The following is a 27,283-nucleotide window of genomic DNA, read 5'->3' on the forward strand; positions in this document are numbered from 1 at the left end:
TGTTTTCTAACTGATTTTGAGAGTCCTTTGTATATCCAGACACAAGTCCCTTATGAGACAAATGATTTCAAACATTTTCTTCCACTCAGTGGCTTATCTTTTCAATACCTTAACAGTGTGTTTAAAGAGCAGAAGTTTTTGATTTTGCTGAAGTCCAAGTTATGAATTTTTTGTTTTATGGATAGTACTTTGTATCATATCTAAAAAATATTTGCCTTACACAAGGTTATAAAGCTTTTCTCCTATATTTTCTTCCAGAAGTTTTATAGTTTTAGATTTTATATTTAGGTCTCTGTTCCATTTTCAGTTAATTTGTATACATGGCATGAGGTATCAATTGAAATTTATTTATTTATTTTTTTTGCATATGGATGTCCAATTGTTCCAGCATCATTTGTTGAAAAGACAATCCATTTTCCACTGAATTTGCTTTGTACCTTTGTGGAAAAATAAGTTGTTCATACAGGTGTGAACAACTGTGCCATTGATCTATTTCTTTAATCTTTACTTCAATACCACACTGTCTTGATTACTGGGGCTATATTCTAAATCTCAAAATTTCCAACTTTTCAAAATTGTTTTGGATCTTCTAATTTTTTTGTATTTCCATATGACTTTAGAATTAGCTTGTCAATTTCTACAAAATATCTTGCTAAAATTTTGACTGGGACATTCTTGAATCTTTAGGTCAATTTGGGGGGAATTGCTATTTTAATAATATTGAGTCTTCTGACCATGTTTATTGAATGGAAGAAGAATTGTTGAGAGCTTGGTTTTACAACAAACAATTTTCAGAAGCTTTAGGTAAATTGGAAATGTCATGTTTATTAAAATATTATGGCAGTAAATTTTGATCAGGCTTTTCAAAAATATTTATTCTACTTATCTTACAAGAAAATTTTCAGAGAGATAACAGTCAACTTTAGGAAATGTATGGTGATTACTTCATACTTTGACATACAAAATCTTGTAATTTCAGAGCTAATGTGAAATTTTTGGAGGTGTTCTAACTTTAGAAAAAGAAAAAATTGTGAGTCAATGACAAACTATAAATATCTAAAGGGAAACTGATGTATATTTAATGAGAGAAAGTATAAATTTAGCTTCCTGCATCCAAGAAAATTTCACTTTTTCAAATCCCTTAGAAACAAATCATATTTATATCTTTTATTCATTTTTGTAATTTTTTAACTTTTCAAAGCACTTTCGGTCCATGATTTTGTCTTATTCATACAACAAAATTAACATGTTTGTGAGGTACAACTGGTAAGTCATTATCATCTGACAGCTGAGGAAATTGAGGAACCCAGCATGTAACAGATCCCCTTAAGGCACAGTGAAAGCTAGTGAAAACTGCTGCCACGTCACCTCATTCTCTTCATTCTCTTCCAAAAGGCTTTTCTCTACACTCCTTAGTGCAAAAAATAGAACTCAACTCTAGCTAGTTCAAACAGATAAGGCATTTATTAAAAGATGTTCGGTGGCCCCAAATCTCCAGAAAGACCTCAGAGGCAGACTTGGAGACAACCCAGCCTGGATCAGCACCTGAGTTAGAGCTAGTGACCACTCTGGGGAAGACCCACTGTCTCTGTGAGCTACATAGTATATGTTGGATTCTGGAATATAAAACTTCAGTTGATGGGATCATAAAAGAACCACTCCTCCACAGCCCCTTCAACAGACCAAAAGATTCTCTGCAGCTTCTGCTTCATCGTTTTGCTGTCTTGTGAAATAGACACTTCACTGGGGAGAACATGATCAGCTGTCAAGGTCACTCATCTGAGCCTACATTCATAATGTGGGAAATCTCCCAGACATAAAAATGAAGTTCAAAATGAATCAAATAGCCTCAACATGGCAAGATACATCTCACAAAGTTTTCTCAAAACCAATGTGAGTGCTGTAGATTGATTGAATTGTGTCCCGCAAAGTTCGTGTATTAGAAGCTTAATCCCCACTGTGACTGTTAAGAAGGTGGGAAATCCTACAATGGTAATTGGAAGATGGGGCCTTCAAAAGGTGATTAGATTATGAAGCCCATGCCCTACCGAATGGATTAATAGTGGTGGCCACAGGTATGGTTCTGAGGTCAGGACCATACCCAGGAGAGCACGTGAGAGTCTTTCTCTCTGCTCTGTCATTTTTTGCCATATGGGACTTCTGCATTGCTCTAAAACTACCACCAAAGAAGACCCTCTCCAGATGTGTCCCCTGGATTTTGGACTTCCCAGATTCTGAAACTGTAAGCAATAAATTTTGCTTTCTTATAAATTAGCCAGTTCCAGGTATTTTGTTTTAAGCAACAGAAACAGACAACTACAGTGAGTCACAGAATTACTGTGGTTTGGGAGCTGAAAGGGATTTTTCAAATTACCAGTGTTTTTAAGATTTTTAGGCCATGACTCATTGCAGGGCCATAAAATCAATGTAGTGTGCTCTACAGTTTTAAAAACTAAAATAAAATTAAAAATACTAACATGCATTGCCCTTAGTGAAGGTAAGTATTGTTTGTTGAAACCTTTGTCCTCATTATATATGTGTGTATATATTCACACTAGGGGTCTTCAAAAAGTTCACGAAAAGATTAGTATTACCTTTTAATTCTGTTTTTCCATGAACTTTTTGAAGTACCCTTGTATATGTACAGTACATGTGTAGTATATGTCTAAGTGTCCTGAACTAAAATGTATTTCTTACTCGAGTCATGGTTAAAAATTTTTTTAAAAATATGAGTCAAATCCAACCTCTTCATTTTACATTTGACAGAGAAAAATAAGTCTCAGAGAAGTCAAGTACCTTGATCTGGTTGTTGATGTAAAGGAGAAAGCAGGCCACAGCCAATCTCTTAGTCCTACACTTCATTACAAGGACAAAATCTACCAGCTAGAAGAATAGTTCCCATTTTCTGTGTAAATATATTCCTAGCCCATATTAGCCCTATTATGATTAAATTTATTTTATTAATTAGTGTCATGCTCTGGCTCTGTCAGAACCTGCCGACATCGCCAATTGTAGTGCTCTTAATCCTGTTCATGACGCCAATTGTAAAGCTACATGACCACGCCAGTCGTCGAGCTCTTTTACCTGCCTGTAATCCTGCCGACTGGGCAAATGGGCCAATTGTTGAGCTAAGGCTGGGTCTGAAGTTCGCAGACCCCTCCAGCCCATTCACAGACTGGGTCACAAACCCTTCACATGCCAGGCTAGGTCCCCAGACCCCTCACACACCAAGCTGGGTCCCAAGACCCCTCACATGCCAGGCTGGGTCACCAGACCCCTTACACACAGGTCTATGAGCTAGGTAACCAGCAAACAGGCTCTTGGAAGCCATAGGTTGGAAAGTATGGCTGCGCTGCCAGGTGGACGCCTGAGGCAGTAAACTCCAGCCAAGGTAGTGGTGCCACTCAGGTGCACTAACTCCGCCCACACACAACCTATTCACAACAAATGCTCGGCAAGATTCTGAACATCTGAGGGGCCCTGACCATTTTCCTATATTTTCCCAACAATTAGTATATCACAAAAATACTGTAAATTTTATAGTTTGGAATTAGGAATTAGGCATTAATTAATGGTCGTCACTTCCTGTAGTTTATACTAGTCTTAGCACCATTCTGTATATTGGCTCTGGAAAGACAGCTAATCTGTGTGTTATTTTAAAGATTTTTTTCGTGTTGGCAAACATATTAAGAATTGCAGGAGAGACACTGGAATAGTTATAAACAAAATTTTTAAAAAATCCTATTTTTAATAAATAGAAGGGGTTTTAATGGAAACCACCATACTGAATGAAAACATATCATTGAAAATCTTTCTTTTCTTGTTAGTTCTTCACTATTTTTGTTTCTATCAAAACATCAAATACATTTTCCAAAGAAAGTTTCCATGATTTGAAATAAAATATGAAAAACAAAAAGGTTTTTATCAGTTTCTCTATAATGTGCCCAATTAATGATGCATCTACATTTTAAGATTTTAAATTAATAGAACAAAGTATTTAAGCTTCATGAGTATTTTTATATTCATGGGTAAAAATTATACAAATAATAGGTAAATATTTTCAAAATAATATATATTGTACTTTTCCAGACCTCATTTAAACTGAATTTCTAAAGAGTCTATCTAAAAATATTTAGTCGTGTTTGACTAGAAGCCCACGTTTAAAAAAAGAGAGAATTAAAAAAAAATTAGTCACAAGCCAAAGATTTGTCCAGCTTGAAATACAGCTTTATATTCAATGAGAAGAATGATTGTCTATTTGCACTATTGATGTACACCATTGTATGTTTCATACACACAAGTTTAACATTAATATATCTATTGCAAACATTAAAGCTTGTTTTTTAGAATTTTGATGATAGTGCCAAAGTGAAGTAGAGAATACCAAAAACCAGTGAATAATAAAAATAAGCAATTAATGACATGTGATTCAAAGAATCCCATTTTCTATTATGTAGTCTGCTGTCTTCTACCGGAACACTCAATAAAAGCAGAATAAAATGTACAACACTTTTGTAAAATGTGCCCAGAACCTATTGGTTAACACAGTGCCACATTCCAGATTTTGAGATGAATTTTAAAAGTTTGCCTTTTCATCACTGATCAACATTTTTCGAATTCCCACTGAGAATAGAACATACAGTTGTCCCTCGGTATCTGTGGGGGATTGGTTCCAGGACCTCCCAGGATATCAAAATCTAAGGATACTCAAGTCCCTTACGTATAATGGCATAGTATTTGCATATAACAGATACACATCCAGTATACTTTAAATCATCTCTAGATTACATATAATACCTGATACAATGTAAATACTCTGTAAGTAGTTGTTATACCGAATTATTTTTTAATTTGTATTATTTTTTGCTGCTGTATTGTTACTTTTTATTGTTTTTATCCAAATATTTTTGATTCACGGTTGGTTAAATCTGTGGATGTGGAACATGCCGATACAGAGGGCTGACTATACTTTATTATTACAATATGTTGACTCTTTACGTTCTGTAGAAACTTGTTTTCCTCATAAAGCATATAACTTTAAACAAAGACAACAAGGTATTTTTCTCGCCAAAGACATTTTTTCCTCTACTGAGTGGTTCTTTGACACAGGACACTTACTATGACCCATCAAATGTGCATGTGCAGAAGCTGGTCAGGTAAGGCAAAGAATGAAGATGAGAAAGTTATCAGGGGTTTAGTGCAGTCATTAGAAATCCCTCTTCTTCCCAGACTAGATTGTCCTGCTCAGTGAATAGTGTTTTATTTCATCCGTCTCTTTCCCCAACAGCCATTAAAAATAATAATGAAAGAATTAAAAAAAAAAACAAAACACAAGATATTTATAGTAAATAAAAACCTGTCACCACATGGGGGGAAGGTGATGATACTTTCCTGGGCATAGTATATGCTTGTTGACTAGGGCACCAAACCTACTTCCTTCAGTTGATCTCTTTTACCAGCAATTAGGACAGTTATTTTCCTTAAATGGAGAATTCCGTTACCATTTCTCTGCTAACTTACGGACAGACAGCTTTTTCCAATATTACTAATCTCACTGGAAGAAGATGGTTATAAACTTCCTTTTATGCTATGGTCCATAGTCAGTTGCCATAGCCCTCCAAAGAACACTAAGTATTAGTGTTTCTCAGGACATGTTAGTCTATGCTCCATTTGATTTCATATAAATTTAGAATAAAATCTGGTTGTCCAATTTTTATTTCTTGAGATACTTCTCAAGAAAGTGGGAAGTTAAAAAAAATTTAAAATGTAGGGCTGTGAAATTTGCTTGAAAAAATGACAACTAGATAGTTTTAAATAAGTTCCTTTTATTTGCTCTTATTAATATTTTAAGTTAAATATTTTGCCTACCAGCATATCTAGTTAAGAAACAGCAGACCACTCCTGCATATTTCTTAAAAATAGAGATCTTTAAAAAATTTTATTAATGACGTTGTAAATTGTAATACCTATATATTTGGTAAGGGTACAGTGAAATAGATGTCCATATGCACTACTGGTGGTGGCATAAACTGCTACCACCTTTCAGAAAAGGCCATTTGACAATATGCATCAAAAACCTTAACGTGTTTGACCCTTTGATTCAGGAATTTGACTTTTAGGAATTGAGCCTAATGAAATGCATAATATAATGAAATGGACAAACACATCTGTACAAAGGTGTTCATCGCAGCATTATTTGTAATACAGAAACACTGGGGACAACATAAATATAGAATAACTGGGGACTGGTTGATAAAATGTCAGGCTATTCATGCAATAGATTACCACATAGTCATCAAGATATATCCCATTTGAAGTTAGTATATACAAGCAAAGAAAGAAATGTTAACAGTTGTTATCTCTCAGCGGTGGTTTTCCAGGTGACTTATTTCCTTTACTCCTTTTTGTATTTTCCAAATTTCTTTCAGTGAACATCTTTACTTTTAAAACAGACTTAAAAATTCATTTGTTAGTACTATGGAGGAAAGTGTTTTTTAAAATTACAGTTCCGTACAAATGAACTTTAATGCTCTCTTTACTATCATTTTATCTTCCAAATATTTGCACCTCTATTTGCTTCTTACATATATTAAAATATGGAATCAAAAGAGGTGTCATTCAAGCTCCCCTTTCTTCCCAAATGAAATTCCCCCAAATAAGACCACCATAGTGTCAATATTTTATTCACTTACGTTCAATTTTTCTTAATAATTATAATTAATTCTTTTGAAGTTCGTATGTCCCTGTCTCTGTGTTTTATCTGCCTCTTCACCATGCTGATAGGGACACATCTTCCACCCTTAAATCCCACTAGTCTTCTCCCTTCACCTCCCCACTCCTGCTCCTCCTCCTATATTCCGGAGAGTGTATTTAATGCTTTACTCTTCAGGTTCTTCATTATTCAGAAAGTAGCATATAAAACAGTTACCTAATGCAACCTTTATTCATATTTATAAAATCATTGATCAAAAAGTCTTCATTGCAACAATTTCTATACAATGTCATGTAACCAACAACTGCAATGTGGAGGCAGTACACATTAAGGGCTCTCAGCCTGTCGAATCTCTGATACTCCAGCAGCCTCGGTGCCACGTCAGGAGATAACAAGGGGTCTACCTCTCTCTGGAGAGCATTGTTTCACCTTTCTGGGGCAGAAGTCAGCAATCACATTCCCAAGATCTTCCCAAGAGAAGGAAAAGAAGGAGTGGAGGGAGAGCAGGTTGCCACACCCACTTAGGCACACCCGCACAGACTAACCCTCCAAATTAAAGCACGGGAGGTCACCTGCGTCGACTTTAAAAGTGCTCAGAGTCCTGATGCGAATTAAACGAGCGCAGACTTTGAGGGCATCTGTTGTGGGTTTTCCATCTTTCCTTCTCTGTCTTCCCGCATCTCCTATTGTTTCCCTTTGCCCTCTCCTTTCCCTATTTTCTACGTCCTTTGCTCAGCAGTAGCACTACAGGCATTAACCATCGTTGACTCTTGCGTTAAAACAGAATTTGGTAGCCAGCTCTCTCCTTGCACCAATGAAAGCAGGTATGTTTAGGTCCGTCGGAGTGTAAAATTCCTGTGCTATCAAGTCACTTTAAAGCACATGTAGCTAAAGGGCGCCTACATGTGCCAAGATGCAGTGGGGGTTCAAGATGAGGACCCTGACCGCGTCGCACCATCTTATAAATCGCAGGGGGTGGAAAGACGTGAGAAAGCTGAGCAGTGGAATGAAGCCCAAACCAAGCAAACTCGGAGGCGCAAGAGCGTTGCTCACAGCAGGGTTCCCGAGGCCACACCACAGCGCCTGCGCACAGAATCCGGGGAGGGGCTGGGGAGAGGATCGGAGCCCGCGGGCCTTGCGCTCGCATCGCTGTGGCTCTCCATCGCCTGCGAGCTCCGCCTTCTCCAGCTGCTTGCCTTTCCAAACAACGGGGCGCGCCGCCGGCGCTCTCCGTCCATTGGCCCTTGGCCTTTTCCGTTTCCGCCCAGCCCTCCAGAGTTCACCAATCAGCTGGTGCGTTTGGGTAAGGGGCCACCTCCGAGGCTGTCGCTCCGGCTTCTCTGCCTCCCGCAGCTGCTGCCTCCGCTGCTGCCTCCTCCTTCCCCACCTCCTCCGTCAGGGGAGCGTCTGCGGGGGCCTGAGGGGCGGCGGCGGCGGCGGCGGCTGCGATATGGAGCCGGGGGCCGGCGGCCGAAGCGCTGCTCGCGGGCAGGGGGCCGGACCCCCGAGCACTCCGCCGCCCCCGGAGCAGGAGCGGAAGCTGGAGCAGGAGAAGCTCTCCGGGGTGGTGAAGAGCGTCCACCGGCGGCTCCGCAAGAAGTACCGAGAAGGTAAACAGCGAGCTGAGCGAGGGGGAGGGGAGGCGTCATCACACTCAACCCCTTGTCACCCTCCCCTCCCCCAAAGAGGCCATTAAAACCTAAAGGAGCTGCACGTCAGCCCCTGCGAAGGCCGCTCTCCCAGGCCCGGTCCGAGTCCTCTGTCGGCGTCAGGCGCGCTCCTCCCGCCCCCTTTTCTTCGAGGGCCCTTCGGGAGAGTTCCGGGCCTGTGGAGGAACTGAGTCCCGGCCGCCCCCCAAGCCCCTGTCCCCAGACGCGGTGCTGAGAGTGTTGTCACGACACACACACACTCGGGGTTGCGGGGGGTCGCTCATTGCGAGAGACGCGAAGGTAAAACACTAAGACAGGGAAAATGCATTCGTTAAGGACAGATGGAAAGAAGCCTGAGTTGCCCTTCTCTCTCGCGCGCTCGCCCAGTTTGTTGTTCCCTTCGCTGCTCCGACAGAGCTGCTTCCTAGTACCGCACTGCTACGGCCATGCCGAAGCTTCCTCGCGCTGGCTTCCAGGGCTGCGAAGTCAGCAGGCCTTTTAGCTGACTGGACTTCATCTAGTTGAAAGAGCGACGGGCTACGTCCCTACCCTCACCCCCCCCCCCCCCATTCTTCAAATGCTTGATCTTAGTGTTTATTTAGGCGGGCGAGGAAGAGATCTGGGTCAGGTTCTCAAAGTATTGTTTGATTTTGAGAAGTCTAACTGCTAAACCTGCGAGAGACACAGATGCCGGTGATGCCGGCCGTCGGTGGGAACCTCCTGCATGGAAGATCATAAGCAAGGGGAAAAGCCTTGGTAGCTTTTGCCTGTGTCTGAGGAGTGTTGGTAGTTGGGAGTCTGCAGTTATTCTTGGCATTTTTAAATATAGGCTTTTGGATAGAGCTATTTCGTAGGATTTTTCACAGTGAAAATTGTCACTGTTTTCATGTGCTTAGGAGAAATTTCTTCTGAGTATGAAAATAGGGGTAACTTTCAACTAGCTCTCCCTTTAACTTAATTGCAAACTGAAAAGTCAGCAGCCTTCTAGTGTTAGTCTTATACTTAGTTAATTATTTAGAAGCAAAGTTATTACAGGGAAGGAACAGAAACATGTATGATCATGTTACTTTTGATTTATATACACATTTCAGTTACTCTAGAAATTTAAAACTAAGTGTCTTTTGTTCCTTTGAATGTAGTTGATGTGTTTCATTTTTCAAACTTGAAATTCCAAGTTTTCTTTCCTTGGCAACTCAAGCCTAGCTTTTCTCAGAGGCTGCTTAAATAGTCCCAAAGATGGCTTGTAGTTATTGTTTAATAGCAAGAGAAAGAGGCTTTTTGGGCATAGATAAGATATTGAATTTGTTTTTTATAAGATGCTTTAAACCCAACCCACAATTTATTCAATAAAATGAAGTTACCATAGCAACAATTGCATCATTCTTGATATTCAAAGAGTGCACTTACATAATGGCATTCACTGTAGATTTTTATGTTATTTGGAGAAATGAGAAAATATGGACACACTTTCCTGCAATTTATCATGCTTTTTTTTTTTTTTTTAACTAAGTGCATCTTTTTAAGGAAAAAAACTAAGATTTAACTAAGTGCTTCTTTTTAAGGAAAAAAATGACTAACATATGATTCGGTCTCCATTTTTACCTCTTTATAGTAATTTCATTATTTTTCTTCATTAGGTTCCACTTTAATTAACACACTACTAATGTCATCATTTCTTCAAGTGTTGTTTATACTTGCTTAGTTCCCACATGTTTGAACATGTTTTTAAGCCCAAATATTAACCATTGGAACATTGTTTTAATGAGAATTGATAGTTGGAAGTTACCGGAGCTGGAATAGATACATGTAGTTCATAAGTGAATGATCTAGAGTGCTTCTGGGCAGGTAAAGTCCTGGCAGTCTAAACATTTGAATGAGACTGTTCTTTAAGCATTTTAATGCCCTGAATCCACCAGTGATCTGGACTTCTCTAGGCTTTGCACTAATGATATACAAAGCCCCATCAGTGAACTAGCAAAATAAATGACCTTAATGAGTATGCCTTTTCTGCCTTTATTTCTGCAATATAGTCCAAATATTAGTTTTAAAATAGCCATCTGTGGAAAAGTCTGTATATGTAATCCTAAAGAAATAATTTTTAGTGTTTCACTCTGGGGACTTAGTATTGTAATACTGATGATGATCCCTAGACTGTAAACATATTTTCAAGTTCATTTGCAAGTTAACTGTTATCACAGAAATAATGTAAACAGTGCTTTGGTGCTAAGCCAGCCTACAAAGGCTTATTTAATCAGTAACATACCTGAACTATAGTACTAATAACTATGCAAGCTATACTCCTTTTATAACAACTTTGCTACCAGAAAAGGCAGTGAAAATTCCAGCTTAGCATCTTGGAATGTTAAACTAGAAGGAACTTTTTATCATTTATCAGTGATTCCAAATATGTCTGATAAGCAGACTCATCTATTGCTTTTTAGAAAATTCCTGCATTTCACCTCACATCTACAGTTTAGAATTCCTATCATTAGAGCGTAGAAATCTGTCAGCCAGATTTTGGAATGGTGATCTAAACTAGCTCCATTTTACAGATTAGTGAGCTGAGTCCCAAAAAGATTAAAATGACTTACTTGATATTTGGGTAGTTCATCATTAGTACTATACATATTTTATGGAAATGATAGGTTTGTCCCCCCAATTCCAAGCTTAATGTTGCTGACTCCAAATATTAGAATGGGAGGGAAAGTAGGAAGCAGTCAGTAGCCTTAGAATTTGCATTAGGAAAGAGGATAAAAATGAATGGGAATGGGTGATCCGTGGGTATGATTAGCTGAGTTGCAGCTGTGTGAGTTATGGGGGTTTTGGTGGGGAGATGGCAGGGAAGGAAATAAGTTGGGGTGGAATGAAGAAGGAGGCAAAACAATCATTGAATAGTAAGGACAGGAGTGAGGATTAGATAATAAGTGTGGGATTGGAGAATAGTTATTCTTTCTCTTATTTCTGGTAGTGGAATTGAAAATGAAACAGGAAAAAGAAAGAAAATAAGATTTTTCTGCTGTGGTGGGGAAAGATTTCTCTCCACTGTTCCCCAGTCTTATTTGTCCAACTGATGGTGATGAGCAGGCTTGGGGTGGGGGTCAGTAGATATGGTTGTAAAGACTAGCGGGTAGATTTAATGCAGTCTTCTCTTTTACCACTTTTCCCTGCTCCATTCCATTTTACTGCCTGTCCTGTGCCACTACTTAGAGATTCTGTGCCAATCTGTATGAGTAAAGTGAGAATTGGAGATAAATGTCAGTGTTCCAGGCAGTACTGGTACCTGGAGTAGTTACTGAAAGAAAATGGTAGGGAAATGCCTAGCAGTGGTGATGAGAAGGGGTGTTTCTTGTGTCAGCCATTTATAGATGAGACAGTCTTTTACATTGAGTTTATGTAAATGGAAATATGCTTGCACATATAAATGTTCTCTGTCTTTGCTATACTGAAATTTTGAAATTTCCACGTAAACCAAAAATATTTCAAATATATCATAAGAGTTGTAGTCAGCTTTTTAATAAGAGACAGCTAGATTTGCTTTCCAAACAGGGACTTCATTGTGTAATCAGATGTGCCTGATAATTATATATCAAATTGAGAACTGAAGTAGAGCCATGTGTATTTTCAGTTGTCTTTGTAAGATTTTTTAACATAATCCTATTCATATGAACCCATTCCTATAATTATTGTTATTATGCCTGGCATTTCTTTTTCCAAACTTAAAATATTCATGTAAAAATTCCAAGAAAATGTAAAAGGCTGCAGTTGTCAGGAATAAAATACAATCTCCGTTCCATTTAGTTTTGATTTTTTTTAATCTATCTTTACTTCAGGAAATTTCATCAATTAATTCAGTCCCTGAATTTACTTACTTTACGTACTGAAACACATTAAAACAATTTATCATATAAACCCATGGAGCTTATAAATCAACCAGAGAAAAATAAAAATACATACTGAACTGTTTACAGGTATTCTCAAGGTTATGGAGTTATGGATGATCTTTATACTTTCCTGCATTAAAAAATCGATGTTATTAGTAGCAATGATAACATTATAAAAGCAGTTAAACAAAATAGGTTACTGATTCTGAAGCAGAAAGGGAGAACACAGGATAGGTTGGTTCTGTAGACTTAAGTCCAGGAAAAAAAAATGGTGTTATAAAGGTTAACAGTTGTGAGCAGCATTTTTAAGAGTCAAGGACTGTGTAGTCTAATTTAGATGTTTAATCCTTATTATTCAAATTATTCTTCAAGTTTGAGACAAAGGGTGAACTAGAATAGCAATTTAGGATAAGCTGAAAAATACATTTGCAATTGATTATTTTCTAAAACAAGGGAATTGTGGGGGGTGGGGGAAACCTTTGAATCAGAAATAATTTAAAACTAAAATAAAAAAAATCTAAAAATGAAAAATGAATGTAGTGGTATTTTTCTTGAGACAAATTGTTTGAAATTGTTTTAAAAATTAGGATAACAGACTGTTTCTAATTAAAAATTTTTTCCCAGTGGCCCTTGAACACAAATGCTTTAAAATACTAACTCCATGACCCCCCAAAACTTTGAACATTTTCTCTTTGAAGTGAGGTTTTGCTCTATTTTCTTTTTATGTTTTTCCCAGTCACACCCATTCTGATATAGAATGAGAGGAGTTTTTTTTTTGTGATAGAATCTTTGCTTAATCAGAAAAATAAGTAAGGTGAAGACTCCCCATAGAAAATCTTGTTCACTTTGCCCTAGGCAAGTTTAAACTGCCATTTCAGCAGGGGAAAAGAAAGAAAGAAAGAAAGAAAAGAGCTTAATAATCAGTAATACTAAAAGATAAAAGGAACATGGACACAGTCATTTTAGTGAAGGGCACATAGGCGTGCAATGTATGTTAGCTATTTGATTGTGTTATTATTAGTTATCTCTATGATAAGGTATCTTTTTAGGGACTTTTTGTGTTTGGAAAGATACACTAAAAACCAAAAAAGTATTGGTGTAGATCCTTTGAATGTTTTATGGAAAAAATAAAGCAACAAATGTAGTGGTGCTTTGCCTTGGTTCCACCTCACTGTCATCTTTGGAACTTTGTGAAACACAGGCATCCATATTATTTAAAAGCTCCATAGAGTGCACAGTGGACAAAGATGTTGAGGAACACTGAGCCAAAGTATGTAGACTGTGGTAGGAAGGAATCTAGAAGAAAGGAGACTAGTTAGGAGGCTTCTATATTAACCTGATTTAGAGTTGATAATGGCATAAGTAACAGAAGGGATCATAAAAATAGAGAAAGACAAAGACTTTGGAGGTTAGATTAAGCAGTTTTCATGAAAGTAAAAGGGAAGAGCCAAGGATGGTGTCCAGATTTCTTGCCTGGGAAACTAAGTAGCCATTAGCATCCAGTTTGGAAATGTGCGTGTTGGGTAGGAGTGAGGGCAGGAAGAACAGGGTAGGTAGACAGGTTGACTGGTTATAGCGTTGGTGGTAATAACTTAGTGTGGAACATATCATTTTGGAAGTTTAGGATTGGAAGCCCTCTACGTGGAGGTGGAAGCTTTGAGGACAGGTAAAACACCCATTGGAGTGATGATAATGTGTAACTGAGGATAGATCCTTGGAAGACACCAGTAGTTAGGGGTTTGAAGGAGAAAGTGGAGCCAGCACAGAACACAAGGAGTACTCTTATACCCACTGCCATTTATGCTTCATTTACAGTAGAGTGAAGGAGCTCATAGTGACAACTTTAAGTCCTCAAGGAAAGGAAAAATTATGTTTATTATGCGTTGTTTAAGAAAACAGCAGTTTGCTTTGATTTTGAAAGATTCTCATTCTCTGTTGGCTTAGGTGCAGTGTTTTTGTTTTCTTTAATAATGTGTACATAATGTTGGCATCTTTAAATCATCCAAGGCAGTGGTTCTTTAACTTTAGTGTGCTCTGGAATCTTCTGGTGAACTTTTTATAATGCTGATTCCTAGGCCTAAAAAGCAATTCAATGAGTCTGAGATTGGGGCCAAATTCTGGTGCAGGTGATCGTTGTACCACTTTTTGAAAAAACACTGAACTAAGGTTTTTCTGTTGCAAAGAAAAACAGAGGACTTTGATGCTAAAAACTGAGCTTGCCCCCCCCAGGATTTTAATTGTTTTTCACTTTTGTTCCTTACTCATATGTGCCTATGAAGTACTTTATTTCTGTAATAAAAGTACAGTATACACAAGTGAAACCTCAATTGAGACAACTGAATAAGTCTGTGATTTTTCAATAGTAAGTATTCTTGCTACACTAATTGTAAAAAGTTGCTTGTTTTTAAGGCACAAAATTAGTATAAGAAGTTGTCTTTAAATTTCTCCATTAATATTTCTGACATATATTGATTTCTTATATTAGATTTCCATTTATTTTGTTGCCATTTCTATAGAGGAAATAGTACAACTCCATTTATTATCTAAATAATTAAATCAGATTTGTCACATATTTCCTGTTATAACTACATCTCCTTGCAATATTTTTGTAGCTTTGAAAAATCCAGTGCTTGGAAACACTTCTGTCATAGATCTAAGGATTATTTACCATATATAATCAAAATAAAAAATTAACTGTGTACATAGATAGCATTTACAAGAGAAATTTCACACATTGTTCAAGTCTTAAAGTAATTGAATGTTGGGTCGAAACTCTCCTGTTTTATTATCAAACAGTACTTTTGGAGCTTCCGTTTTTATTAGTGTTGATCATTACCAAAAGTAGCAGGATCCTTATCTTCAAGTAACATAAATAACAGTAGAGGTATTAACTGTAGCTATTCTGTCTTTATGTCTTCAAGGTAGCATTAAGGATTGGATGGCTCCTGGACATTATCCCTCACTTCCACCCCCACCAGTTTAAGTAGCCTTTTCTAAAATGTTCATCTTTAAATTAGAAGTAGTGATACACAGGCAGTTTAACAGAATAGATTAGAAGTAGTGATATATGGGAAGTTTAACAGCATAATGTTTTTAACAGTTTATTATTCGGATTTTCAATATTATGGATTAATATATCAGATTATCAATTAATATATCAGATTATCAATATTATCAATATTAGAATCAGAGATCTTCAGGTCACTTTGGAAATCTCATGAATGGTCATTTACACCAGTTTATTAGAATGTAAACTCCTGAAATAGAGATCTGGGTTTAATTGTCACTACTCCCTCCCCATGAACACACTTGTATACAACAGCTAGCACAGAATCCTACATAAGTGCCTCTACATAAGAAAGTGCCCATTACCTTATGCTTCTGTAGCACAATTGTGCTTACCTTTATAGTGTTTATCATTTACCAGTTTGCTTGTCTATCTATCCCATTAAACTTAGTTCCTTGAGTAGAACTCTGCCTTTTATCTCTATATCCTTAGTACCTAGCACCATGTCTCATAGATTTAAAGCACATTCTAAAAAGAAGCTAATATAAATATTTACAGATAGTTGAGTTTAATATTTTTATGTTCTTAACTTTTAAATATTAACTTTTGGATACAAATCTTGTCTAATGAACTTATGCTCATATTCTCTTAAACTGTGTATATTAGATTAATTTTACTCCCTTTTAAATGGTCCACATTATTCTGAACATTATTTTATTTTTCTATAAACAAAACTGTAAATATAGGATATAGATACTGTAAAGTGCCCTGTCCTTAACAAACATTTGATAAATGTTTGTTGAAGTAACTTGCTTTACTCTGCCATACACAGTGAATTCTATTTCTCCTCTTATTATCTGCTACTCCCGCTTTCCTACCAGTTGGTTCCTACATACCAGTGTAAGCCCAAGAGTTTTTTAAAAAAAGGTTTTGTCAGTCCATAGAAAAATGAGAACCAAAAAGGATATTGTAATGAGTGTAATGTGTGTCTCTCTTGGTATTGAAAGATGGTAATAGTTTTGTGTGTTTGTGTATATTTACTTATATGAGGGGGTCTTCAAAAAGTTTATGGAAAGATTTGTATTTTAATTATATTTTCCCACAGTTTTTTAAAAGTAGCCTCATATTTATATACCCTAACTTCACAGATAAAATATTTGCAACCCCAATATCAGTCTCTTCAGTGTTGGAGATAAAATTTGTACTGATTGCAAAATCTAGCATCTGAAAACCACCGATGTACTTTAAGTACAGATATACTGATGTCCATTGCAGGGTTTATTTTAGAATAGATGGCTTTTCCCCCTCCCTTTAGAGGAATATCTGAGTGTCTCCTATTCCCATTTATATAGAAATTCCTCCACTTAAAAAAAATAAGTTCCAGAAGGCTGTTCACAAGTCCTTTTGTTTGAAAATTCAAAGTTACACCAACTAAGTGATCTGTGTGGTCATACACATCAATAAATTTAACAACTTTCACAAGGCAATAACATATTGATGACATTGATTCTGACTTTTTTTATTCTTTCCATCTCCCTTCAGGATGTATTCAAAGACTTTGGCGTTTTTTTAATTAAGTTTTTTTTTTTTTTATCATAAATATGTTTATAAGAGGCTGCTCCAAACATAGAAGATACACCATGAACTAGATTCTGTTTGTAGATATTGAGTTTATTCCACGTATTGTTTTGGTTTTTAATTAAATTTGACTCTTTAGGCTGCCCCAAGCTTCACTGATCTCTATATTATTTCACCAGGTATTTGAGTTTACAGTCTTGCCACAAACGATTGGTTTTGAGCCATAGCTGCACAGTGGATTCATCTGGGGAGCGATAAAATAAATGACCATTCCCACTCCAGACCAGTTAAGTGAAACTTCTGGATGATTCCAATGTGCAGCCAGAGTTGGCAGCCAGAGTTGAGAACCACTGCCAGAAATCTAGCAAATAATGCAGTTGAAGAGACTAAATAGCTGCATTTGACTGACAAAAGACCATTTGTTTGTGGTTAGTAGAGTCAGTGTACTTTGTTCTAGTGCAAAACTTTGTATCCATCAAAGTTGAAAACTAAAAACTCAGGAAGAGAGGGAAGGTGGTATAGTGGTTAAGAGCATGACTTTAGCATTCGACTTGCAGATTTGTTGTGTAACCTAGGAAAAGTTACTTATTCTCTCTGTACTTCAGTTTCCTTATCTATAAAGTACAATATCTGCCTCAATGGGTTAGTATTAGAATTAAATGAGTTCGTATTTGTGAAGTACTTAAAACCGTATCTGGCACATAAGAAAGCACTAAGCTTGTAAAATACAAATTAAAAAATAATAGACTTGTATCTCTGTAACTGTATTGCCTTGATGCATTTAACGACCATAACAGTGCAGATAAGATGGCTCCTGGAATTTCTACCTAGACTGTTATGTAGTCTCTTTCTTCTCCAATATTAGATGGCTGTAACGTTTGGGGGGGGGCTCCTTTTGCTTCTTATGTTTCTAACTTTTTATGTGAAAAGTCTGACCTTTTCGGTACATCAGAATGTTGTCCCCACCCCCCCATAAGAGAAGTGAACTCACAACATATTGGGTGTAAAATGCAGGTTTTCAGGTTTTCTGTTTGCAGATGATTACTTTTTTGTGTTCTCAGTAGCTGCTTTATGACCAATGCCTAGTATATTTTTTGTTCCACTTTTAGGTGTATCACTGTATCAGGTACTCAAGAATGCTAAGAAGACGGGTCCCTGTGTGTGAGACAATCTGATCCTGCACATTTTATTTTAATATCTTGGGATGGCAGCTGAACTTGTTCCTACTTAGTCATGAGTTTCTCTATTTATACCATGTTAAAGGAAATACACCTTTAAAGGGTCTTTGAACTTGAATTTGGTAATCTGGTCATCTATAGATACTGCATTTTACAGCCCATATTTGGCAGTATGCCCGAGTCAAAATCAAATAAATTGTTATGGATTTCTAAAAGTTCAAGACTTGTTTGTGATATCAAATCTATTTTTTTTTCTTTTGGTTTTGGCTTTTTTTTAAAGAATTTCATGGCCTTCAAACTTAATGAAATATAACTTTTAAAATTTTATTTTTAATCAACACATAATTGTACATATTTATGGGGTACAGTGTGCTGTTTTGATACATGTATGCATTGTAATGATCAAATCAGGTTAATTAGCATATCCATCACCTCAGATGTTTATCAGATTTTGTGGTAGAACATTCAAATTTCTTCTAGCTTTTTTGAAATACACATTGTTGTCAACTATGGTCACCCTACTGTGCATTACAACACCAGGACTTATTTCTCCTATCTAACAGTTACTTTGTACCCATTGTCCAACCTCTCCCCATTCCCCCCTACCCCCTACCCTCCCCAGACTCAGTAACCTCTATTCCATTCTTTACTTATATGAGCTCAACTTTTTAAAATTCCATGTATGAATGAGATCATGTGCTATTTGTCTTTCTGTTCCTGGCTTATTTCACTTAACATAATGTCCTCCAGGTTTATCTATGTTGGTACAAATGATAGGATTTCATTCTTTTTTTATGGCTGAATAGTATTCCATTCTGTATGTGTACCATGTTTTCTTTATCCACTTATCTATTGATGGTCACTTAGGCTGATTCCATATCTTGGCTATTGTGAATAGTGCTGCTATAAACATGGGAGTGCAGATATCTCTTTGACATACTGATTTTATTTCCTATGGATATATACCCAGTAGTAGGATTAGTAGATCATATGGTAGTTCTATTTTTAGTTTTTTGAGGAACCTCCATACTATTTTCCATAATGACCATACTAATTTACATTCCCACCAACTGTGTGTAAGTGTTCCCTTTTAACAAAATATAATTTTTATTTTGTAATATTTACTGTGCTTATGGCACATCATTTTTAAAAATTAAATTTATTGAGCTATGGTTTATGTACAATAAACTGCATCTATTACAGTGTAAAATTCCATGAATTTTGACAGATATATGCATCTCTGAAACCATTTCCACGGTAAGTTACAGGACATTTCCATCACACCCAAAATTTCCTTATGCGGCTTTGCTGTCATTCTGTCTCTACTCCTAGTCCCACCAGTTTCTGGTCACTATAGATTTATTTTCCATTTTTTAGAGTTGCATATACATAGAACCATGTGGTATATTTTCTTTTGCATTGTACACCATTTAAGAACCAAAATAGGGGAATAGAAAAAAAAAAAAAGAACCAAAATAGTACATTGTTAATCTTTGGTATTGTGACTCACAAGGCTAAACTGACAAGAACTATGACATGCTATTTTTTTATATTGACATATGATTGGCAAATAAGAAAATGTGTATTTTTAAGGTGTACAACATGGTGCTTTGATATAAGTATACCTTGTGTAATGATTCCCACAATCAAGCTAATGAATATCCATCACCTGACATAGTAACCACTTTTTTGTGTGTGTGTGGTGAGGACAGTTATAAATATTTCCTCAGCAAATTTCAAGTGTATAATACATTATTATTAACTGTAGTTACCATGCTGTACATTAATATCTCTAGAGCCTGTTTATTTTATAACTGAAAGTTTGTAGTTTTTGACCATACTCTTTGTCCAACATTTGCCCATTTTCCCCACCACCCAGCCCATAACGACCATCAATCTGCCGTTTCTCTAAGTTTGAGTGTTTTAGATTTTACGTATAAGTGATATCATGCAGTATTTGTCTTGTATTTTGCTTAACATAATGCCCTCCGAGTTCATCCACATTGTCACAAATGTAAGGAATGTCTTCTTTTTTAAGGCCAAATAATACTCTGCTGTGTGTGTGTGTGTGTGTGTGTGTGTGTGTGTGTGTGTGTATGTGTATCTATACCATAAATTTTTATACATTCATCCATTGTTTGACATTTAGGTTGTTTCCATATCTTAGCTACTGTGAGCAATGCTGCAGTGAGTATAGCAGTGCAGATATCTCTTTGACATGCTGATTTCATTTCCTTTGGATATATACCCAAAAGTGGGATTGCTGGGTCATATGGTAGTTCTATTTTTAATTTTTGAAGAGCCTCTATACTGTTTTCCCTAATGGCTGTAACAGTTTACATACCCATCCATCAAAGTTGAAAACTAAAAACTCAGGAAGAGAGGGAAGGTGGTATAGTAGTTAAGAGCATGACTTTAGCATTCGACTTGCAGATTTGTTGTGTAACCTAGGAAAAGTTACTTATTCTCTCTGTACTTCAGTTTCCTTATCTATAAAGTACAATATCTGCCTCAATGGGTTAGTATGCAAGGGTTGTCTTTTCTCCACATCCTTGCCACAACTTCTTATTTTGGTCTTTTTGATAATAGCTGTCCTAACAGGTGTGAGGTGGTATCTCATTGTGGTTTTAATTTGCATTTCTCTGATGATTAGTGATGTTGAGCACCTTTTCATGTACCTGTTGGACATTTGTATGTTATCTTTGGAAAAATGTCTATCCTATGCTCATTTTAAAATCAGATTTTTTTTTTTTTGCTGTTGAGTTGTATGAGTTCCTTGTAGATTTTAGGTATTAACCTCTTATCAGATAAATGTTTTGTATCTATATTCTTATCTTAAATTGGACTCAGATTGATACTTACTAAATTTCTTATATTCTGTGCTTTATGTCATTTAAAAATGAGAATTAGGATAGAGTTATTCACAAAAATAGTATTTCTAATGTCGTTCTAAACGTCAAACCATCATGGCATGTAAAAATGCATGAACCACCTACTCATTTTTTTCACATATAAATAACACCTTATCTATTTAGTGTTTTTACTAATAATTTCTCCTTAATCTTATAGATTTTCCAAAAAGATCTGTGTGCTGTTATCAAAAAACTTAGTGAATGTGACTGCACTTTCAGTTGCAGTAATATGTAGTGAAAAAAAAATTTTTTTAATCAGCTTAAGGCAGTGGAGTCTCCAGAAAAATGACTTTGAACTTACTGCTGTTCTAAGTCTTGTAACTCTTATTTTGAGAACAGTAACTTTAAGTATGCAAATTCTACTACTTTGAGTCACTGCTGTCTGTTAACATCTATCAACTGTAGTTTGAATTTTACTTTAGCAACTAATTTGATTTGCTTATAATTTTGGTGTTTCCCGTGTTTTTGAGCATAGTGAAAATTTAAATATTTTGCCTGCCGTTAACTGGGCACCATGATAAACTGTGGTGGCTTATACAAGTTATAAATCAAAAATAGTCTTTGCCTTACAATTTATACTTTCTAATGGGAAAATTACACTGGTTTTAATAGACAATATGTATAAATGAGTGACAGAATACCATAAGGATGGCAGGTGCATATATGGGGGAATTGTGAGATGATCGAGTGGGAGGCAGATAAACCCTCTTGAAGAAAATATGAATTCAGTTATGTTTTGAAGGGAAGAGATTTGCTGTACTAGATGGTAGTATCAACTCTAAAGAGATAGTTTAGGGGGTTACATTGGTTCACTTGAGTTTGGAACTGTTATAGAACTGCTCTTGAGAGTATTAAGAACAAAAATGGATGACTCCTTAACTCATTTCATTGTACGTACTTGGTTTTTACAAAATAGTTGTGAAGTAATAATATCATAAATTATTGCAAAATTATTAAAAATGGAACTCTGTCTTTTTAAATTAATGAAAGTGCTATTTATTCTTTCCTAGATAATTGTCACTAGTTTTACACATCAATTTTTGCACATCAATTTTCAGCGTCAGCACCCTTTCAGAGATGCTGCAGATTCTTTAATGTTAATGAAAACGTTAAATTGAAGTTATCTGTAATTAGTTTGAGTTGAATAAACCTACAGCCAAAACTCAAATCCTTCCTAAAAACCTCAGTGGAGGGGATAGTAAGCCTTAAAACTCCATAAGAAAGTATTTAAGGAGAATTTTGTTGAGTGAAAAACTAGAGGTCTTCTAAAAAGCTGTAGGGCAGTAGGTTTTTGTATGTTTACAGTCTCTGTATCTTAAGGCTAGTAGAGTCATTATAGAGTAAATTGAGTTTCAGAGTATACAAGGATATGGCAAGGACTCTAAGAATTTGTAATATATGCCTTTGGTGCCCCACATAACATACCATCTTCAGCTGTGGTAGACAGACACTGAATGAAGTCCCACTTTAAATGTGTGCTGCTTTCTTTTCTGTGTTCTGCCATTCTCCAGCAGTGCCGGAGCCTACCAAGGATGTCCCCTTATTCAGTGCTTAAGTGGGGACTACAAATGCAGGTTATTCACAATCCTGAGTTAATGGGGGATAGGAACTGGTAGAAAAATGCTCCAGCTTCTCATCCTTTAGGTGTGTAATTCCTGAAGCATTCTGCGTGCTTCTCAGTTGCCTGCAGCAGCAGCCTCAGTAATGCACCTTTGTACTAGCTTTTTTCTTTTTTCTTGTCTTTCTTCACACTTCCTCACTCTTGTTTCCTAGGGTTCTCTCACAAGTAAACTGCTTGTACCAAGGTCTTTGTCTTAAGTTGTACCTTCTTTAGAATCTAAACCAAGAAGTCTTACAGAAAGAGTCTGTGTTAAACATAGCTTTTCCCAAATTTATTTTATCATAGAACTTTTGTTTGGATGATTCCTTTTAACAGCATATGCAATACATTTATGTATTTGTTTATAATATTACATTATGTATAGGACAGTGAAACTTATGGGTTCAAAAAAGGTCCTTATAGAGTTGAAGATATCAATCTCAACAAAAGATAAAGGTCTTTTAAAATTATTCTATACTTTAACGAACTGTATAGTGTGAAACCTGCTGGGTAAAGTCAAGAATAGTGTATGAGCCACCATAGGTTTATGAAATACCATTAATCAAAATACTGTTTTGAAGACTTCTTGTAGTTCTATGAAGACACTTGATAAATAACTACATCTGAAAGATATAGCTAAAACTGAGGAATCTTTTTATTTGAGAATTTAGAAAAATTTTGTTTGCCTGCTTATTTTTAGTGGACAGTTATTGCCAGTCTGCTATATAACAAAGCCCCATCACTACACAAATATTAGTGATTAATGAAAATATTGGTATATAAGTACCTAACCCCCCAAATTAAACTTTTCATCCCTTTCAGGTTTAAAATCAGTATTCAGGTCAAGACTGAAACTGTTATATAGTCATGTTAACTGATCCCTGTACTGGCCAGCCACCAAAAAAGTAAAAAAAGTAAACTGAACAATGTATGTGTGAGGGTGTGTTTGTACCCTTATTCCTCTTTCTTAACTTGGTCAAACTAGAGGGCTAGTAGTTTGGTTTTCAACTTACTACTTAGACTGTGACCCTAATTTAATCAATAAATGGAATTAATTGGACAATTTTTGAATTTGAATAGGTAAATGTTGATTGTTACATTTGAACTATTATAGTTATTTTCTGTTAAAAAAGAAACTCTTAAATGCTAGAATTCAATTGTCTTGGAGCAAGAATTGTCTTGGAGCAAGAATTTTAGTATTATTATTATTATCTCCTAATTTGGCTGTTCTATTTATATTTTTAATTTATTCTGTCACCAAATAGTTGCCTGCATTTCAGCATGGAGCAAGAGTACCTAATTCTTTGTCTAAGGACATTGAATGAAGCTACCCTGATAATTTTTTATTCTTTTACCCTTACACAATTGTATTACTGTTGTTTATTTGGACATAACACTCTCCTGTCTGTCTGTATCAGTCCTCACAGTGATGTTATAGATTTCATATGAAATGTGATGATGTTTAATTTTAATAAAAAAGGTGGTAGCTGGCCAGATAATGTAGTAAGCTTAAAGTTTTTATTCAGAACATTTTATAAAGGCTCAACACTTGGGAGAAGTTTCTAAGGTAATTTCTTTCATGCCAACATTTTTGCCCTAGGGTTGTAATTTTCTGAAGTGCAGTATGCCTAGAGTAAGTACAAGTGTGTAAATAAAAATATTTACTTGCTTGCTAAATATGTAGAGATCCAAGAAAATAATAGGCAAGAAGCAGGCTTAAGTGTTTTTACTCTGCTCCTGCAAGGTCATATTGCCCAATGGTAGCAGGAAAATTATTGCTTGAATGCCCAGCCATAATTGTCCCCATCAGCATGTCTTTGGTTTATGAACTGATAATTCATATATGTCTACTTATATTTTACCAGTTTTTTAAGCTTCACAAATCTGTCTGTTTAAAATGATAAAATTTATTTGACTATCATAATTAAAACAATGCCATCTGTTTGCACAAAGGAGCCTTTAAAATATATTTAAAGCTTCATGAAGTTTTACTTCATGATTTTGCTTATACAGATTGAATATCCCTTACTCAGAATTCTTGGGAGCAGAAGTGTTTCAGATTTTGGATTTTTTTTTTTTTTTTTTTGAATTTTGGAATAGTTGCAGAGTGCTGACCAGTTGAGCATTCCTAATCCGAAATCCAAAATGCTCCAAAATTGAAACTTTTTGAACCCTGACATGATGCTAAAAGGAAATGCTCATTGGAGCATTTCAGATTAGGAATACTCAGGCTGTACTCATCTTTAAATAATTCTAGATTATACTGAAACTTTCAAGAGCCTGACATGTTTTAAAGTCAAGGTAACTTAATTCATTTTTTTCCCTTGTTTTTAGTGGGAGACTTTGATAAGATCTGGCGAGAACACTGTGAGGATGAGGAAACGCTTTGTGAATATGCTGTTGCAATGAAAAATTTGGCAGATAATCATTGGGCAAAGACTTGTGAGGGTGAAGGTCGTATTGAATGGTGTTGTAGGTGAGTGTTTTTATGAACTAACATTTTTGGTTTCTAATATATTGTTTAAACTCTTAAATCTAAATAATGCTAAATAATGGTATAATTCATTGTACCAAAATGGAAACCCAGAAATATTATGACAGATTGATGTCTTTTAAACAACTTCTTTCTCCTTGCTTTACTTTCTCTAGATTTATTTTCATTCATCTTTTTTAATCAAAATGTTTTTCTTTGACAAAACTTTCAATTTTCTGTTTTAACTTTTAAAAAATATGGCTTCAAATACTTACAATACATTTAGATATTAATATATTTAAAATATAAAAGTTTAACAGTTTACTCATAGTAAGTTATAGTATAGAAGTTTCTTTAGATGATTATCTATATTTGGATTCAAGAAAAAGTGAGTACTTTTCTATAATTTAAAATTTAAAAGCATCTTAAAAGATTTAAAATCCTGAATTTTTGATGTGTAATTCAGAGTATTTCAGCATTTATATTGACTTTGGATAATATTTATTTTCTCATAATATAGATTCTAACGTTAGAAACATTAGAAAATGAAATACTGTTGATATCAGTTCTCTAAATGTGGTAAAATTATAAGAAAGGATATGTATATTAACTTAATTTAAAAATGAATTCTCAGACAACAAAGCATTATCCTTCTGCATGAAAATAAATTTATGATAACTTCCAGTTTATATTTCCTTTTAATTATTTTCTTCAAAATTTGTTTTAATCTCACTTTAAAATCTCACGTAATAATGCATATTGTATTCATTCAACACATAATCCACAAAAAAATATGTATTTTAACTTTGTTCTTTTATTTATTCATTTAATAAATAATATTTATTGATTGTCTACTCTGTACCAGTCACATTTTAGGCACTGGGAGTACAAAATCAACCAAACACACAAAATGCTTGCTGTAGTGGAGTTTACATGCTAGTGGGAGTAAGAGGCAAGAAACAATATATTAATTAAATGTATTCTAGGTCAGATAATGGATAAGTACATGAGAAAAATAAAGCAAGGAAAAATAAAACAATTTTAAGTAAGATAGAGAAGGTCGCAGTGAAGTCATATGCACAAAAGACATGAATGAAGTGAGAAAGCATGCCAGCCCTAACAAGTCCAAAGGCCTTGAGGCAGAAGCATACTGGCATGTTTCAGAAACAGCAAAACCAGTGTGGCTAGAGCAGAATGAGAGAAGGAGAGTGGTAGAAAACAAGATAATGAACAGCTAGATTTTGTAGGATCTTGTGGACCATTGCAAAGACATTGGCTTTTATTCTGAGATAGGAAGTCATTAGATGTTTAGACAAAAGGAGTGACAGGATTTTATTAACTTTTTACAATGTATCGAGAATTCTTGAGAATTAATTGCTGTGTTAAGAACATAGGAAGGGCAGGGGTATAAATAAGGAAAACAGTTAAGAGACTACTGCAGTAATCAAGGCACAAGGTTAGAGTTAAGCAGTTTTCTTGGAAAGTGAGATAGTGAGTGGACAGGAAGTGTAGTAGGATTAATGCACAAATAAGTATACTAACTCAATAAAGGGGCAAGGGAGATGATGGTGTATATACGTTGTGGTGATTGTGATGATTTGTACAAAGAAGCTGAAAATAAGAGGTGGGTGAGAGCAGTGAAAAGCTGGTAACATAAGTGGATTGTGGAGTCAAAGGACTGTGCAGTTGGAGGACCAAAAGAAGGAGCCAGAATAATAGGAAATAGGATGCTTGGAATTTAATATATGGTTTTATTTGCTTGGTTCTGGAGAGAAAATTTTATAAATCTGACTGTTCTACAAGATATACATCAGAATATATGGTTTTTCTCCTCAAGCTAAGAAACACAAAATGAGGTGTACTACAGAACCAAATATTTCCCTTGTAACAGAAAGAAATGCCGTAATCCGGTCAGAAAATCAACAGTTTCGTTTAAGACCATCATTCTTGGCTTTTAGCAGTTCTTCTTTCAAATTAATATTCCAGTGCATCAGGCAAGCCCTTAAACTTTATTTAATATGTGGTATTCTCAAAGGAACATTTGCTTGTACCTTGTACTTGAATAATGAATCTGCCTCACACTTCACTTTTTCTTTTCCCTTGATTTTGTGTTTTATCAACCGTTATTGTGCTTACATATGTGTTCTGAAAGAGGTCATTTTTGAGTGAAACTGCTGGAAAAAACATTAAGAATTTAGGTCAGACAACTGAAAAAGAGCAATGGCAAGATATGGTAAAACAATTTTTTACTATGCGAAGTAATCTTAAGAAAAACATATAAACACATTATTTC

General features: G+C 35.6%; 1 protein-coding gene across 1 annotated transcript in view; it reads left to right on the forward strand.

Moving 5' to 3' along the window:
* The first annotated feature begins 8,076 nt into the window (after positions 1 to 8,076).
* Positions 8,077 to 27,283, forward strand: part of BMT2 (base methyltransferase of 25S rRNA 2 homolog) — a 98,981-nt gene continuing 79,774 nt past the window's right edge. The window contains exons 1-2 of the mRNA XM_063099991.1: positions 8,077 to 8,322; positions 24,852 to 24,993. Coding sequence (XP_062956061.1) covers positions 8,163 to 8,322; positions 24,852 to 24,993 — 302 coding nt within the window. The 5' untranslated portion in view covers positions 8,077 to 8,162. The remainder of the gene's footprint in view (positions 8,323 to 24,851; positions 24,994 to 27,283) is intronic.

Source organism: Cynocephalus volans, chromosome 6, assembly GCF_027409185.1.
Source record: "Cynocephalus volans isolate mCynVol1 chromosome 6, mCynVol1.pri, whole genome shotgun sequence".
Classification (NCBI taxonomy): domain Eukaryota; kingdom Metazoa; phylum Chordata; class Mammalia; order Dermoptera; family Cynocephalidae; genus Cynocephalus; species Cynocephalus volans.